The sequence below is a fragment of the Vigna umbellata genome, chromosome 4 (assembly GCF_029865625.1).
Source record: "Vigna umbellata cultivar VRB3 chromosome 4, Vumbellata_1.0, whole genome shotgun sequence".
NCBI classification, from domain to species: Eukaryota; Viridiplantae; Streptophyta; class Magnoliopsida; order Fabales; family Fabaceae; genus Vigna; species Vigna umbellata.
Genome location: NC_142168.1, coordinates 33,230,440 through 33,244,398, shown reverse-complemented (window position 1 = coordinate 33,244,398; position 13,959 = coordinate 33,230,440). Strand labels below are relative to the sequence as shown.

General features: G+C 39.9%; 1 protein-coding gene across 1 annotated transcript; it reads right to left on the bottom strand.

Annotated features, from left to right (window-relative positions):
- Positions 1 to 11,395: 11,395 nt before the first annotated feature.
- Positions 11,396 to 13,021, bottom strand: LOC148199949 (uncharacterized). Its single transcript, XM_088112799.1, has one exon. The coding sequence runs from the start codon at positions 13,019 to 13,021 to the stop codon at positions 11,396 to 11,398; it is 1,626 nt and encodes a 541-aa protein (XP_087968925.1).
- Between the last annotated feature and the right edge of the window lie 938 nt (positions 13,022 to 13,959).

Below are 13,959 nucleotides of genomic sequence, written 5' to 3'. Positions count from 1 at the left end.
TTTTGTCACAAGCTCAGTACACCTATTTCCTTTAGCGATTCTGCAGTAAAACAACAGGGAATTCTCGTTCCCGAACCATAAAACCTCTCTCCCCTTATCATACCTCTCCAAACCAGATTAACCTAGGTTTCCTGTTACCAAATCTGCACTAAGTCAGCCACCGCTCACCCACTCTGACTCGGAAAGAATCAAATAACACCAAGTTACTGTAACCTCCCAATTAATCAGGGGATCCTAATATATTATGCTAGCTGCAAAGTTGCTTACCGGAGGGGTGATAAGGAACCCAAATTACGTTCAGCAAAAGTGGGCAGCAGCAGTTGGTGGTGGGTCTCTCCACCTGGAAGTGCTCCAGCCACCACCAGGAAACCTCCATCATCATCTCCTTAAGTGGGCTTGGCACTGAGAAATGGAAGGGGATGAAAATGGGGTTTCTGGTTTCTGGAAAAATCTCATGCGATTCTGTAGAATTCTGCAGAACGCGCGTACGTTCAATTTTGGTTAGTCAAAATTGGACGTTCGTCCAATTTGCTCGACCAATTAGTGGTCGGCCAAAATAGCATGAGCGTTCGGTTTTGTGTTCTAAGGTAACGAGCGTTCGCGTTCGTCCTTAGGTAAAGTTAGTAATATATTAGACATTCGTCCAAACAGTATCCAGTGAATTAGTGATTTTAGGCATTCGTCCTTAATTTAGTATTCTCATGAAGCAATCCTGAGCGTTCGGTCTTCACGTGGTATTCTTAGGTTGCAATCATGAGCGTTCGGTATTAATTTGATATTCACGTTCGGTTTTGATGTATTAGTGTGCGTTCGGTCTTAAATTGATATTGGTAAATTTAGATCTTGAACGTTCGGTTATAAATTGATATTCTTAAGGTTGGATCATGAACGTTCGGTTTTAGTGTATTAGAAATTTTAGCGCTCGGATAAAATTAGTACTCTCAGGATTTGATTTAGTACCGAACGGTCAGAATGGATTTAGTACCGTTCGGTCAGATTTTGATTTAATACTGTTTGGTTAAGTCGAGATCATTCGGCCAAGGTTCTAGACGTTCGGTCTGTACTCTATGTGTTCGGTTAAGTGATCTAGGTATTCGACGCAGACTATAAACGTTCGTCCTAATAGTTTCCGTCATAGGCAGCGTTGGGTCTCGAGGAGGCTTTATCTTTGAGCGTTCGTCCAAACAGTTTCTAGTTAATAGTATTCGGTTTAATAATGTTTGGTGTTTTAGTGTCGAGCCTAAAGAGATTGACTGAGTTTAATGGTCATGAGTTGTTTAGTGCAGCAATGTATGATGAACTGTTATGTACGTTTTCTAATACTGTTGTGTACTTTTTAATTTCAAAACTTATGGTTTGTTGAACTGTTGTTACGTTTTCCTATTAATCTATGTGGTTGTTAATATTGTTATAATTTTTCATTACTCAATACCCTTTATTTTTCCTTTTTTATTTGTTTAATATTGAAGTATTCCAACTTGAAGTATTCTAATAATGATCCATCCAAAAAACCTTCAAAACACAGTCAAAAGGACTCCAAAATAACCCTGGGGAGTGCTTAAGTCAGGCCTGGGTAGTTCTTCTCAACTTTCAGCACAAAAGGGGAGTTTTTTCCTGGTAAGCGATTACACGGTCCCAATAATCGATTACAAGTGCATCTGTCCTGTGTCAATGGTGCAGGACCTCACTTGTAAACCTATAAACAACCTGTAAACTCCTCCTTCACTTCACATTCAAAGTTATTGTAAAAATCATGTTGGTTACAGTGTAACCACCTTCATCTTTATTCTTCTCTTCAAGCAGCTTAGCCTGCAATGCAGATAACTCTTCTTCAAATTCTTCAATTACAGCATCTTGTTCCTCTAAAGCATCATTAATAACTTTTATGTGTTTTCTATTGATTGTTGATTTTTCTTGTTTCTTCAAATCATCTAAATTGACAACCAACAAACAATCCATGTAACAAATTTACCTGCAACACATATACACAAACAACTGCAAAAAACAATTGTTTTTTGATACAAATAACCAACGTAAGTCACAACCCAAAAGTAAAAAACATCAAAAAAATGACGAACAGATGCAAGACCAAAAACCCAACCCCAAAATACGAATACGGAAACATGAAAAAGTTCATACCTTGTTCGAAGAACCATTGTCACCGGACGAACCCATTGCACAAAAAAGGTAACAACTTCGATAAAATCGACACCGAACGAGACAAGCGTAATCACCAACTCAAACAAAGAAGACGAGTTCACAGAGACACCGAAGGAGACAACGGTGATCTACAACTCAAACAAACAAACCCAATGTCCACAGAGATTCAAACCAAAGAAATGGTCACAGGGAAGCGGGACAGAGAGATCTTCAAAACAAACGAAACCCTTACAATGGAGGACGAACAACAGTTATGAAGAGAGAAGTTCAAATGAATTTCAAATCCCTAAAATGGAGAGAGAATAGGTTGATAACGACAGAAGTTACAGTTCGAAAATGAAGAGGGCACTTTCGGAATCCTAACTTCTGCCCCTCCAAATCAGATTTTTAATTACAAATAACATTCAAATTACGTCCACTTAAAAGTTGACACGTGGCGTTGTCAAATTTTTGTCAAATTTGCGTTGTTGGAATATCGCTACCCTATTTTAATGGACTTCATTTCCATTTAATTTTGCTGGAAGGGCAAGGCCCAGAACCCGTGAACAAGCCATCAACTTTTGCTTTAGAATAGAATATTCATGTTGGTTTGTATTGGAGTTAAAGTGGTTGAATGTAGTAGGTGAAGTGGTGTGTACGGTTACGTGTTGGAACCTTGAGGTGCCACGGTTGGAAGTAAAGAGGAGAAGGGTGATTTGTTTTAGTGGTGTCACGGAAGGGGTTTAAGTTTTCTTTACATATTCAAGCAAGCATTTAATGTTTAATCTCTTTAAGCATTCATTTAAATTGCCCACCATTCTCAGTTTGCATTTAAATTGTTTAGCTCAATGTTGCACTTTTAATTTGGTTAAAGCGTTTTTCATTTTGATGTTCTCTATTTTTCATGGTTGTGATATTTTAGTTACGATGTAGCTTTAAGTGACGAATCATTTTAATTATGTGTTTATATTTGTGTTTACATCCGTGTTTAATTTCCATTTTAATTTAAGTTCAATTACTGTTAAAAACACTTTCCCAAAACCCCCCCACTTCGTGTTGATCTGAGACTGAACCCAAATTTGGTCCTTGAGAGACGACCTAGGTGTCACTTCCTAGTCTATACTGCATTCTTTTATGCACAACTTTTGTTGGGAGGTGCGACCCTCTCATCACGTACTCATCTTCTTCCTCACGAAACTCAACCCTTCAATTTCTCCACCTTCTCTCTAAAACTTCCAAACTTCTCTCTACTGTAACTCACCAAGCTTTTCTCCGAATTCCATTTCAGAACCGTAGGAACGTTCGTCCAGCTGTGATCTTCCTTTTGGACCGAACAAAATTGGAATCTAAGCTGGTAAGTTCCCTTCTCTAGTAGTTGTTCATTTAGGGTTTCATACGAAACCATGCTCTCGGTTCATGCATGGACTGTATCTGAGTAATCTCTGATTTTGGTATTTAGATCAAGTGAAAGTGTCTAGTGAAACTGAGGGTAGAACGCTGTAAGAGACAAACCCAACTTTTGCATTAGGGCGTACACTGCTATCCAGGTAAGGGAAGCTTATATATTTAATTTATACTTGTATGATTATATGAAGGCATGATATGGGTTGTCTGTATGAAATATATGTATATGTTATTCTGGATCTGCATGAACGAACCCTGTGGTGCTGTATGAATATGTTACTGTTGGTTGAAATGTATGTTGAATTGGATTCGTATGGAAGATGTATGACTATAGTATAGTTGGATTTATTAATGTGAAGAAATCTGTATAGTATGTAAATTAATGTGGATATGAAATTATAAAGTATGTATCGTATGAGAAATGTTAAAGTTAAGAAAGTTGGAAAAAAAATCTGGATATGATAAACTCTTCCTATGATAAAATACGCTCGTCACCGTACGGTCTTATACCGTTCGGTTTTTCCTGGAAATAACTTAGACTGGAATTCCTTCATTTGGAAAGAACTCCGCTCGAGAACGAGCGTCCCCATTTGAATGTCTGAGCGTTCGTTTCAGCTCAGCTATATATAAATACCATAAACTTTAAAATACGTAACGTTCGGTCTTACACCGAACGTTCGTCCTAAATAGCGCTCGGTCTTAAACCAAGCGTTCGTCCTGAGTAGCGCTCGGTCTTAAAACCAAGCGTTCGTCATGATTTATGCTCGGTCATCTACCTAGCGTTCGTATTAATGAAGTGTTCGGTCTTAGATTGAACGCTCGTCCTTATTTTTGATTCCTTAACGAACGTAAGTCGCGTTCGTCCAAAAATACTTAGTAAATGAATGTTGGCGCGTTCGGTCATTAATTGGCAGCCTCCCCTTTTTAAACAAAAAGTTCCTAATGTAGTTAAGTATTTATCTTCATGTATCTTCGTACAAGTTGAGTCAACCTGACCTCTTGGTACTTAAAATATTCTGAAAATGGTCTTATTATTCTGGAGTCGTTCTGATTGTTAATGGGTTCTTCTAAATCTGGTTTCGAACGTTCGTCCTCTTCCTTTATAAAGTTGAACGTTCGTCTTTTTAAGAGAGTGGAACATAGAATGAAAATGTGGTAAATATGAAAGGTTAAGGTGTTTGAACACTATATTAAATGATTGTACGATATTGGATTTGAACGAGCGTTCCAGGGAGGAACGACTCATATGTTGATTATTGGATTGGTAAAGTATGACTGTGGATAAGTTAAGCCAGGCTGTCCATCTTGATATTCAGTGATTACTCTTCTCACGTAGAGAGGGTAAGTCATGCGTGTGAATGGCAGGAGGTCCTTAGTCCATAAGTTAACATGGGCGACGTAAAAACGGACTAACCTCGAGTGGCAGCTGTTGAGTGTATCCCAGTTACTACACCACTCGGGTGCAGGGACGCTTGTAACTACACAGATCATACAGTCCGGACGGTCGTCTTATATATATATATATATATATATATATATATATATAATGTTACATGATTGTTATATGTTAAAACTACGTGCTTGTGTGGAATGATATGTTTATTGTATATGATGATGTATAACTTAAATTATATAAGCTTACCCTTTCGTTTTCCTTGTGTTGTCCCTCGTACATGTACGTTCGTCTTGTCTTGCAATGATCATCCGTTGTGGATGTGAGCAGAGGGCGAAGCAACCTTGGAGGAGGTGATCCAAGAAGAAAATTTAGTTGAAGTGGAAGTGAAAGCGGAGCATTAGGACGTCCGTCTTTTCTTTCTAGTTTAGGACGTCCGTTTTTGGTTTATACGTTCGGTTATTTTATTCTGTAAAACCGTTCGTTCTGATTTAATTCCTGTTGCTATAATACACTCGATATTTTGTATCAAAGCCGTTCGGCTTTTGAACCGTAAATTTTCTGTTAATTGTAAAGACTGTTCATTTTTACTGTTAATTGTAATTAGTTCTGATTTATGGTAATTACTATATTTTGGGATGTTACACACTTACTACATAATATTACAACTGTGTGATATTTTTTGCTTAAATAATAATAAATAAATAAGTAAAAAATACTATCAACTAATACACGACTAAATTGAATGAATTTTTAAGAAAATAAAAACTTAATTGAAAAAAATAAATTACAAGACGAATTTCCAAACAAAGATAGAAAACTAAAAGTGTAATTAAACAATTAATATTTTATAAAAATATTTGTAACATCCCAAAATACAGTAATAACCATAAATTATAATTAATTACAATTAATAGTCACACAGTGTAGTCTTACATTAAAACAACGCTCACAAAGTCGAGCGGCATAAAGTACAGAAGCAGATTGTAACTTGACAGAAATAACGAAGCACTAGGATCGAACGGTTCACAAAATAAATACCGAACGATCACTACAAAACACTAAAGTCTCAAAAAAAAAATTCAGCTGGACGACCTAAGGCTCGGCCTTAACTTCAACGTCCACCAAGTTCTCCTCTTCAATAACGTCCTCCAACAAAGCCTCGCCTTCTGCTCACATCCACACGGATGATAATTGCAATGACAGGACGGACGTACAAGGACGAGAGACAACACAAGGAAAACGAAGGGTGAGCTTATGGAATTTAATTCATACTTCAACATATAAATTTGGCTTAATTACCTACTTAGTCCCCATGTTCGGAGGTAATTTGCTGTTTAGTACCCGGTTTTAAAAATGTAGGCATTTGATACCTATGTTTTGAAGTTTGTATCAATTGAATCCTACCCACTTAACGCCGTTATAATTGATAACGTTTTTCTGACTGTGTATGTGATTTGTGCAATCGTGGCAATGAGGTGGCTTAAGTGAGTTGACGTGGCAGGCTGAATTGGGAATTTGAAATGGGGTTACATTTTTTAAATTGGGGAAATAAACTAATTAGGGTTTTTTTTATAGGTAGCTAGTAGCAGAGGTTAAAGAGGTGAACTGAGGTGGGGGTGGCCTTCGTTGTTTGGTTGGTGTGAAGTGGGTGCCCTATGAGAGCAAACTACTGAGAAAGTGAAGCTTATTCAAGAAAGAATGAGAGCAACTCAAAGCAGGCAGAAGTCGTACGCAGATCAGAGGAGAAGACCGCTTGAGTTCAACGAAGGAGATCACGTATTTCTACGTGTGACACTGATGACCGACATAGGTTGATGACCGACATAGGTAGGGCTATCAAGTCAAGGAAGTTATCACCAAAGTTTCTTGGTCCTTATGATATTATTAGGAAGATTGGACCAGTAGCATACGAGGTAGCTTTACCGCCACGGTTGGCAAACCTGCATAATGTGTTTCACGTGTTGCAGCTAAGGAAGTACGTTTCTGATCCAACTCATGTTTTGGAGGAAGACAACATTCAAGTTCGTGAAGATCTTACTTTTGAAGTCGGACCAATAAAAGTGTTAGAAGTACAAACGAAGGAGTTGCGGGGAAAAGAGATTTGCACGGTGAAGGTGCTTTTGGAATGAGAAAACTCAAGAGATAACTTGGGAGCTAGAAGATTTTATGAGAAAAGAGAATCCACACTTATTTGAGTAATACCTTGATTTTCGAGGTCGAAAATTTTCAAAGTTGGGAGGAATGTAAGGACCGCATATTTATATATATATATATATATATATATATATATATATATATATATATATATATATATATATATAATGGAAGTGATGGAGAAGGTGGCTTACTTTCGGCTGCTGGTGGAGGGCGTGAGGACCGCACGTTCTCTTTCTTTTGGTAGTGGTGGGGCTCCCTGTTCAGGAGTGGTGCAGCTGCTGATGGAGGATGAGTCACTCCACTTTGTAGTGCTTCAACCACCGAGAAACACCATCATCTCCATTATTAGTGGGCACAACACTAGAAGGGAAGGGAGAAACGGAAGAGTGCAGTTTTTCTTCCTTTTAGAGGGAAGAGTTCGTAGATTCAAAGAGTTTGGGGGGAGGCTTTACAGACTGGAAGAGTTGCTGCAAATCTGGGAGAGGTGAAGTGGAGCGCTTTTGGATTTGGACGGAGATCAAGACACTGCATTTCTAGATTCAAGGAAGTCTTCAAGAGGTAAGGGGTTTAACTTGGGATATATCATATTGTATGATGGGTAGAAGGTAAAGAGAGCTAGATTTAATTCTTTGATTGTTGAAATAATCTGTGTTTTGATGCAAATCTGGGAAGAACGGGATGAAATTGCGGTTTCTGGAAATCTGGTGCGATTCTGCAGAATTCTGCAGAAACGCGCGTTCGTCCGCACAGTGATCGACCAAATAGTGGTCGGCCAAATTGTAAAGTGTAGAACGAGCGTTCGCTCAACTAGTGCTCAACCTAGTAGTCGGACAAATTAACCGTTCGATCTTGCCTCTTCCAGTAACAAGCGTTAAAGTTCGTTCTGGGCTTGTTTAGTAAGCGTTCGGCGATCACTTTTAATCTGGTAGTCTCAGTTGGTGATCCTTAGCGTTCGGTCTTAATTTGGATTCTTAGATTTGAATCTTAATCGTTCGGCCTTAAATTGATATTCTAAGTTGAATCTTAAACTGTCGGTTTGATGTATTCGTGATTATAGCGTTTCCGGCGAAAGTTAACCCTCTTAGATTTGAATCTTGAACGTTCGGTTTTTGGGTATAAGTGAGCGTTCGGTTTTCAGTTGCTTATTCTTAAGTTTTGGATCTTGAACGATCGGTTTTGGGTATTAGTGATTAATGAGCGTTCGGTCGTTAGTTTCTAGTGATCGGTTATTTCTTGATTTTGCTACCGTTCGGTCAGGCTTTGATTTAATACTGTTCAATTAAGTTGTAATAATTCGGCCAGGATTCTAGACTATCATCCAGTACTTTAGGTGTTCGGCAAAGTGAACTAGGGGTTCGACCAAGAATCAAAACGTTCGTCCTGATGGTGTCCAGATTACTAGTGTTTGATTTTGAGTGTTCGGTATTGATATATTATTAGTGAGTATAAACGTTCGTTCTTAACTTGGAATTCTTGGGTAGCAATCTTGCGCGTTCGGCTTTAAGTTAATATTCTTAGGTTTCCAGCTTGAACGTTCGGCAAATGTATGGTCGTGATGTGAGGGTTCGGCCTTGGTATTCTTGTGATTGTGAGCGTTCGGCCAGGAGTTAGTATTCTTAGGTTTCCATCTTGAACGTTCGGCCTTGGTATGGTCGTGAAGTGAGCGTTCGGCCCTGGTATTGTTGTGATTGTGAGCGTTTGGCCAGGAGTTAGTTTTCTTAGGTTTCCATCTTGAACGTTCGGCTTTGTTATGGTCATCATGTGAGCTTCCGGCCAGGAGTTAGTATTCTTAGGTTTCCATCTTGAGCGTTCGGCCTTGGTATGGTTATGATGTGAGCGTTCGGCCTTGAGTTAATATTCTTAGGTTTCAATCGTTGAGCGTTCGTCCAAACAGTAGTCGGTTTTAGCGTTCGGCTTTATAGTGTTGAATTCAATATGGTGCTCGTTTTGTAGCGTTCGGTCGAATAGTGTTTGGTTGTGGTGCTAAGTGTTAGCGTTCGGCCGAATGGTGTTTAATAACGGTCGGTTTTGGCGTTCGGTGAAATAGTGTTCAAACTAATATGGTGCTCGTTTTGTAGCGTTCGGCCGGATTATGCTTGATTTTTAACGTCCGTCCTACTAGTGTTCGGCTTGGTGATTTGAAAATAGCGTTCGTTTAAGCAGTGTTCGGCGAATAGTATTCGACCAAATAACGTTCGGTGAATAGTGTCCGTCCAAATAGCGTTCGATGAATATGTATGAATCTGTAATTTCTTTGGTAGTATTTTAAAACAATTATTGAGAATTGTTGGTTATTTTCTTGATCTAATATTGGTTTATTTATACATGTTATTGAGAATATGTATGAATCCGTGATTGAGCACGTTTATTTTGTTTGATGATGGTACATAAATTATGTTATTTGCTTGTAACTTCGTCTGTCTTATGAGCATTTTAATACTAATGCAAGTCTCGCGTGAGACTGAGATTCGAGTGTCACCTTCTTCTGCGCGAGGAGGTGAATGTCTCGCTAATGACTTCGGCTTGTGTTGAGTATAGTGCATCGTTACGCGTAGTATCGATGTTTTTACTCGTTAGTCCTTGAGGAGTCGGGGAGATAGGTCTGAAGTCGCAATGGAAGACGACTCGAGTCGCTTGTTATTGAGAATAGGTTATGAAGACGAATTACAAGGAAACGACATTAGTTTATGAAAGACTAGTATGCCAGGTCATGTTTGTCGATTTATATTAAGTCATGGAAATTGTTAAAGTTTGTATGTAATGGGTTTATGATATGATATATCTGGTTACTCACCCTGAAATGTTGTGGTTGTGGTTACCACCTACGATGATCGTACTTGTACGGGAGTAGATGGTATTGCAGATAAAGCTGGATTGGAATAGCTCTTCGAGAGAGATGGGAAATAAAACTTGTTGGGATTTTTATAATGTTTTCTTATTTATGTTCGTTTGATTTTGCTATTTTAAGGAAACAATTAAGATTTGATTTATTGTAATGTATGAACTTACGATGTGTGTATGGTTGTTTATGTGATGGATTATTTTCAAAAAAAAAAAAAAACTTTCATAAGATTCATGCTACAAGATTATTTTTATTATTATTAATGTCCTACAAGGGATGTTACAGAGTGGGCGCGTTATGCGAATGGGTTGAGAGGGTTGCTTTCTGTTTGATGATCTGCATGGCGAATCGGGAAGCTATGCGATTGGTTGGGGTCTGGGAATATTGTTAATTTTATTAAAAATAGCGAATAGGTGCGCTCTATGAGTGTTTAGGGAGTTTGAGCCACTGTTTGGGGCTCTTGCATAGCGAGGTGAGACGTTATGCGAGGGGTTGGGGTCTGATACAATTCGGAGGTTATTCGCATAGCGAGTTTAACCGCTGTGCGAATGGTTTTGAGGGGTGGGTCTCTGTCTGAGGATTCGCACAACGAGTTGGGTCATTGTGCGAGAAGCCTCTGGTCTCGCTCTGCGAATGGTTCAGGTTTAGTTCACTCTTTTCTTTTGGTCTTAAGTTGTTTTAAAAGAAGTTTTGAGTGCCTTATGAAGTATGTTTGAGTTGTATCATGTTGTATCATTGGTTATTGTTGTAAGTTGTGTTTCAAAGTGAAAGTTGGTGTTTTCAAAGTTGTAAGTTCAAGGTATGGTTGATGGACGTAATTCCATGAACCTCGAGGAGAGGTTACATGGTAGTGCCCTATATTGTGATTCAAAGTGAATTCTCTTGTTGAGATTCAAGTATGTTTAGAATGATTGCACAAGCTCAGTCTTGGGGGTTATCTTGAAACTCCAATGGTCTTTCATTCTCAAGTAGAGAGGATTGATCCATGTCGTGAAGAGTAGTAGAAGGTCTTAGTCTTTGAGGATTCCAGTATGCTCCAAGGTGTGGTATAGACTAACCTCGTGAGTGTGGTAGGGTGAAACCCATTGGCAATGGCTTTGCAAAGCAGTAGAAATCACCACGAGTGCACAACCCGTCATAGCTCGACAATCATTCTAAGTCCGGACAGTCAAAGTCAGTGTGGTGTCATGTGTGAAGAGTTTATATGATGTTGTCGCAACCGGAATCGCGATGGGACGACGACCCGAAAAAAGAAAACGAGTTTGAAAAAGAGATTGGAGTCGCCACCATAGTTTAGAATAGACAAGTATGTCATGTATAAACACCACCACGAACTTGTCCAAGAAGGGTCTGAAAATTCGATTCATATAGTCCATGAATATGGCTGGAGCATTAGTCACACCAAAAGGCATAACCACATACTCATAGTCGCCATACCTGGACCTGAATGCCGTCTTCTACACATCATCGACTTTCACTAAAATTTGATGGTAACCCGACCTCAAATCAATCTTGGAGAATACCGTAGCTTCGTGCAATTGATCCATCAGATCATCGATCCTCGGCAATGGATACTTGTTCTTGATCGTCAACTTATTCAGTTGTCGATAGTCAACGCACAACCTTGAGCTACCATCCTTCTTCTTTACTAGCAACACTGGCACACCCCACGGCGAAGCATTAGGCCGGATAAACTGTTTCTCTAATAGCTCTTCAATCTGCTTCTTCAACTCAGCCAGCTCAGCTAGAGCCATCCGATAAGGGGCTATGGATACTGGTCCTGCTCCTGAGACCAGATCAATAGAGAACTCCACCTCTCGCGGAGGAGGTAAACCAGGAACTTCTTCAGGGAAAACATCCATGAAGTCATTCACAACCAGAAGGTCTACACTCTGGTTCCCAAGCGCTAAAGAGTTTAAATTAGAAGTCCTGTCCATATGAAACATAATTAGGAAGCAGCTGACACCCTCGAAGATGTCTTGCCTCAATACACCGAGTGATAACGACAAGTCTTCATCTTCTTTGGGAAATATTAGCTTCTTACCACCGCAATCTAAAAGAATACGATTGGCTGCTAACCAATCCATTCCCAGAATTACCTCTAGCCCCTGTAGAGGTAAGCAAATAAGGTTCACTCTGAACCTGCGCCCCTCTACCTCAATAGGACATCTGGAGCACACATTAGATGTCCTGACTAACCCAGCTGCTGGTGTAGACACCACTAGATCACACAGAAGCTCTCTGACAACTAAACCAAGCCTCTCCACACAAGCCTTAGACACAAAAGAATGTGTCGCCCCCGAATCAAACAACGTCACACACGAAGCTCCAAATAACAAGCAACTGCTGACAATTAAATTACCTGCACTAGTTGCCTCAGCCCCAGTCAACGCATAGACTCTCCCGACTACCTGAGGTCTGTGCCCGCCCCTCTGAATAGATCTGCCAGCCTGGTGTGGCTGTGGTCCTAGCCTCCTAGTAGTAAGACAGTCTCTGGCATAGTGTCCCTCTTGCCTGCAGATATTACACCTCCTATACCCTTCTAACTGAGGGCAAGAAATCTGGAGGTGTGGTCCACCACACTTGAAGCATCTAACGGAACTGGCAAAACTGGATTGCCCTGATGACTGTGAGGAAGAACCCCTGGACACGGAGGAAGAGGATCTAGAGAAAGGGGTCCTTCTAGAACTGGAGCCTCCCCGGGATATCACAGGTCCACCAACCCTGAGTGGTTGGCTCTGCTGTCTCTGAGGTCCCTCTGGTCCTCCCTTAGTCTTTTCCATATCATGGGCCATCTCTACTAAAGCGGAGAATTCTCTAATGTGCAATCCTTTCACCAGTAATTTTATATCCTTCCTCAAGCCATTCTCAAACTTGCGACACTGCCATTCTTCATTTATTGACATGGTGTTGAAGCGAAGCAGGTGTTTAAAACGGCCTGCATACTCCGATACCGACCTGTTGCCCTGAGTCAACTCAAGAAACTCTATCTCCTTAGCAAACCTGACACTATGTGGGAAGTATTCAGTGTAAAATTTAGTTCTGAACAACTCCCAAGTGATAGGAGTCTCGTTCCTCTCCATGATTGTCTTCACACTGTTCCACCAATGTCCAGCTTCTCCTGTCAGCAAATACTGGGTGTAGGTGATAACAGTTGAAAAACTGTTATTTTCATGCTTAAAATTGATACTAAAAGCAACCTTTATACTTAGAAACTAGCTTGAAATCATGGTTTTCTTCATATTTTCATAAATAAGAGAGCTGGGCAGGTTTATGCTTGATTTCAGTGTTTTTGTGCAGGTTTTAAGGTGAATTTGGTGAAAGAAGTGAAGAAGGAGAGATATGGAATCAGAAAAGACATCAAAAAGTGCAAAAAGAGAAGCCGAAGTCACCGCTCAGCGGCAGTTTACCGCTGAGCGGCACTCAAGAGCTTACGGGAGATCCGCTGAGGGGCAAAATGGCCGCTGAGGGGAGAAAACGTGACACGCACTTACCGCTGAGCGGTATTTTACCGCTGAGCGGCACTTTAATGGGCTTGGACCTAATTTTCTGTAATTTACGAATAATATATAAGCTTTAGGGTTTCCTAGGGTTAGGTATCTTTGGCTGGAACGAAGCAAACACTCTCTCTTCCACCCCTTTGAAGGAGGATCTTGGATGCTGAGGCTTCCTCTTCACCTTTTTAGGGTTTTATCTTTCATTCTTTCATTGTTATTCATCTAGGTTCACCATGAATATGGTGAACTAAACTCTGTATGTTTGTTGGGGAATCAATGTAATCTTGTGAAGCTCTCATATATGGAATTTGTTTTTACATCTTTTATTTAAGATCTATGCTTTCTTTCATCATTAGTTAGGGTTTTTCCTCTTTGCGTAATGCTTACATTGTTTAACTCATTCGATGCATGATTATTGGTTTTGTCGATACGGGCGCGTACGGGGAAGTCTAGATCCGGGGAATTTCTCCCAATATCACATTGGTTGTCGTTAAGCTCCTGCACTTATGAACTAATCATTAGGA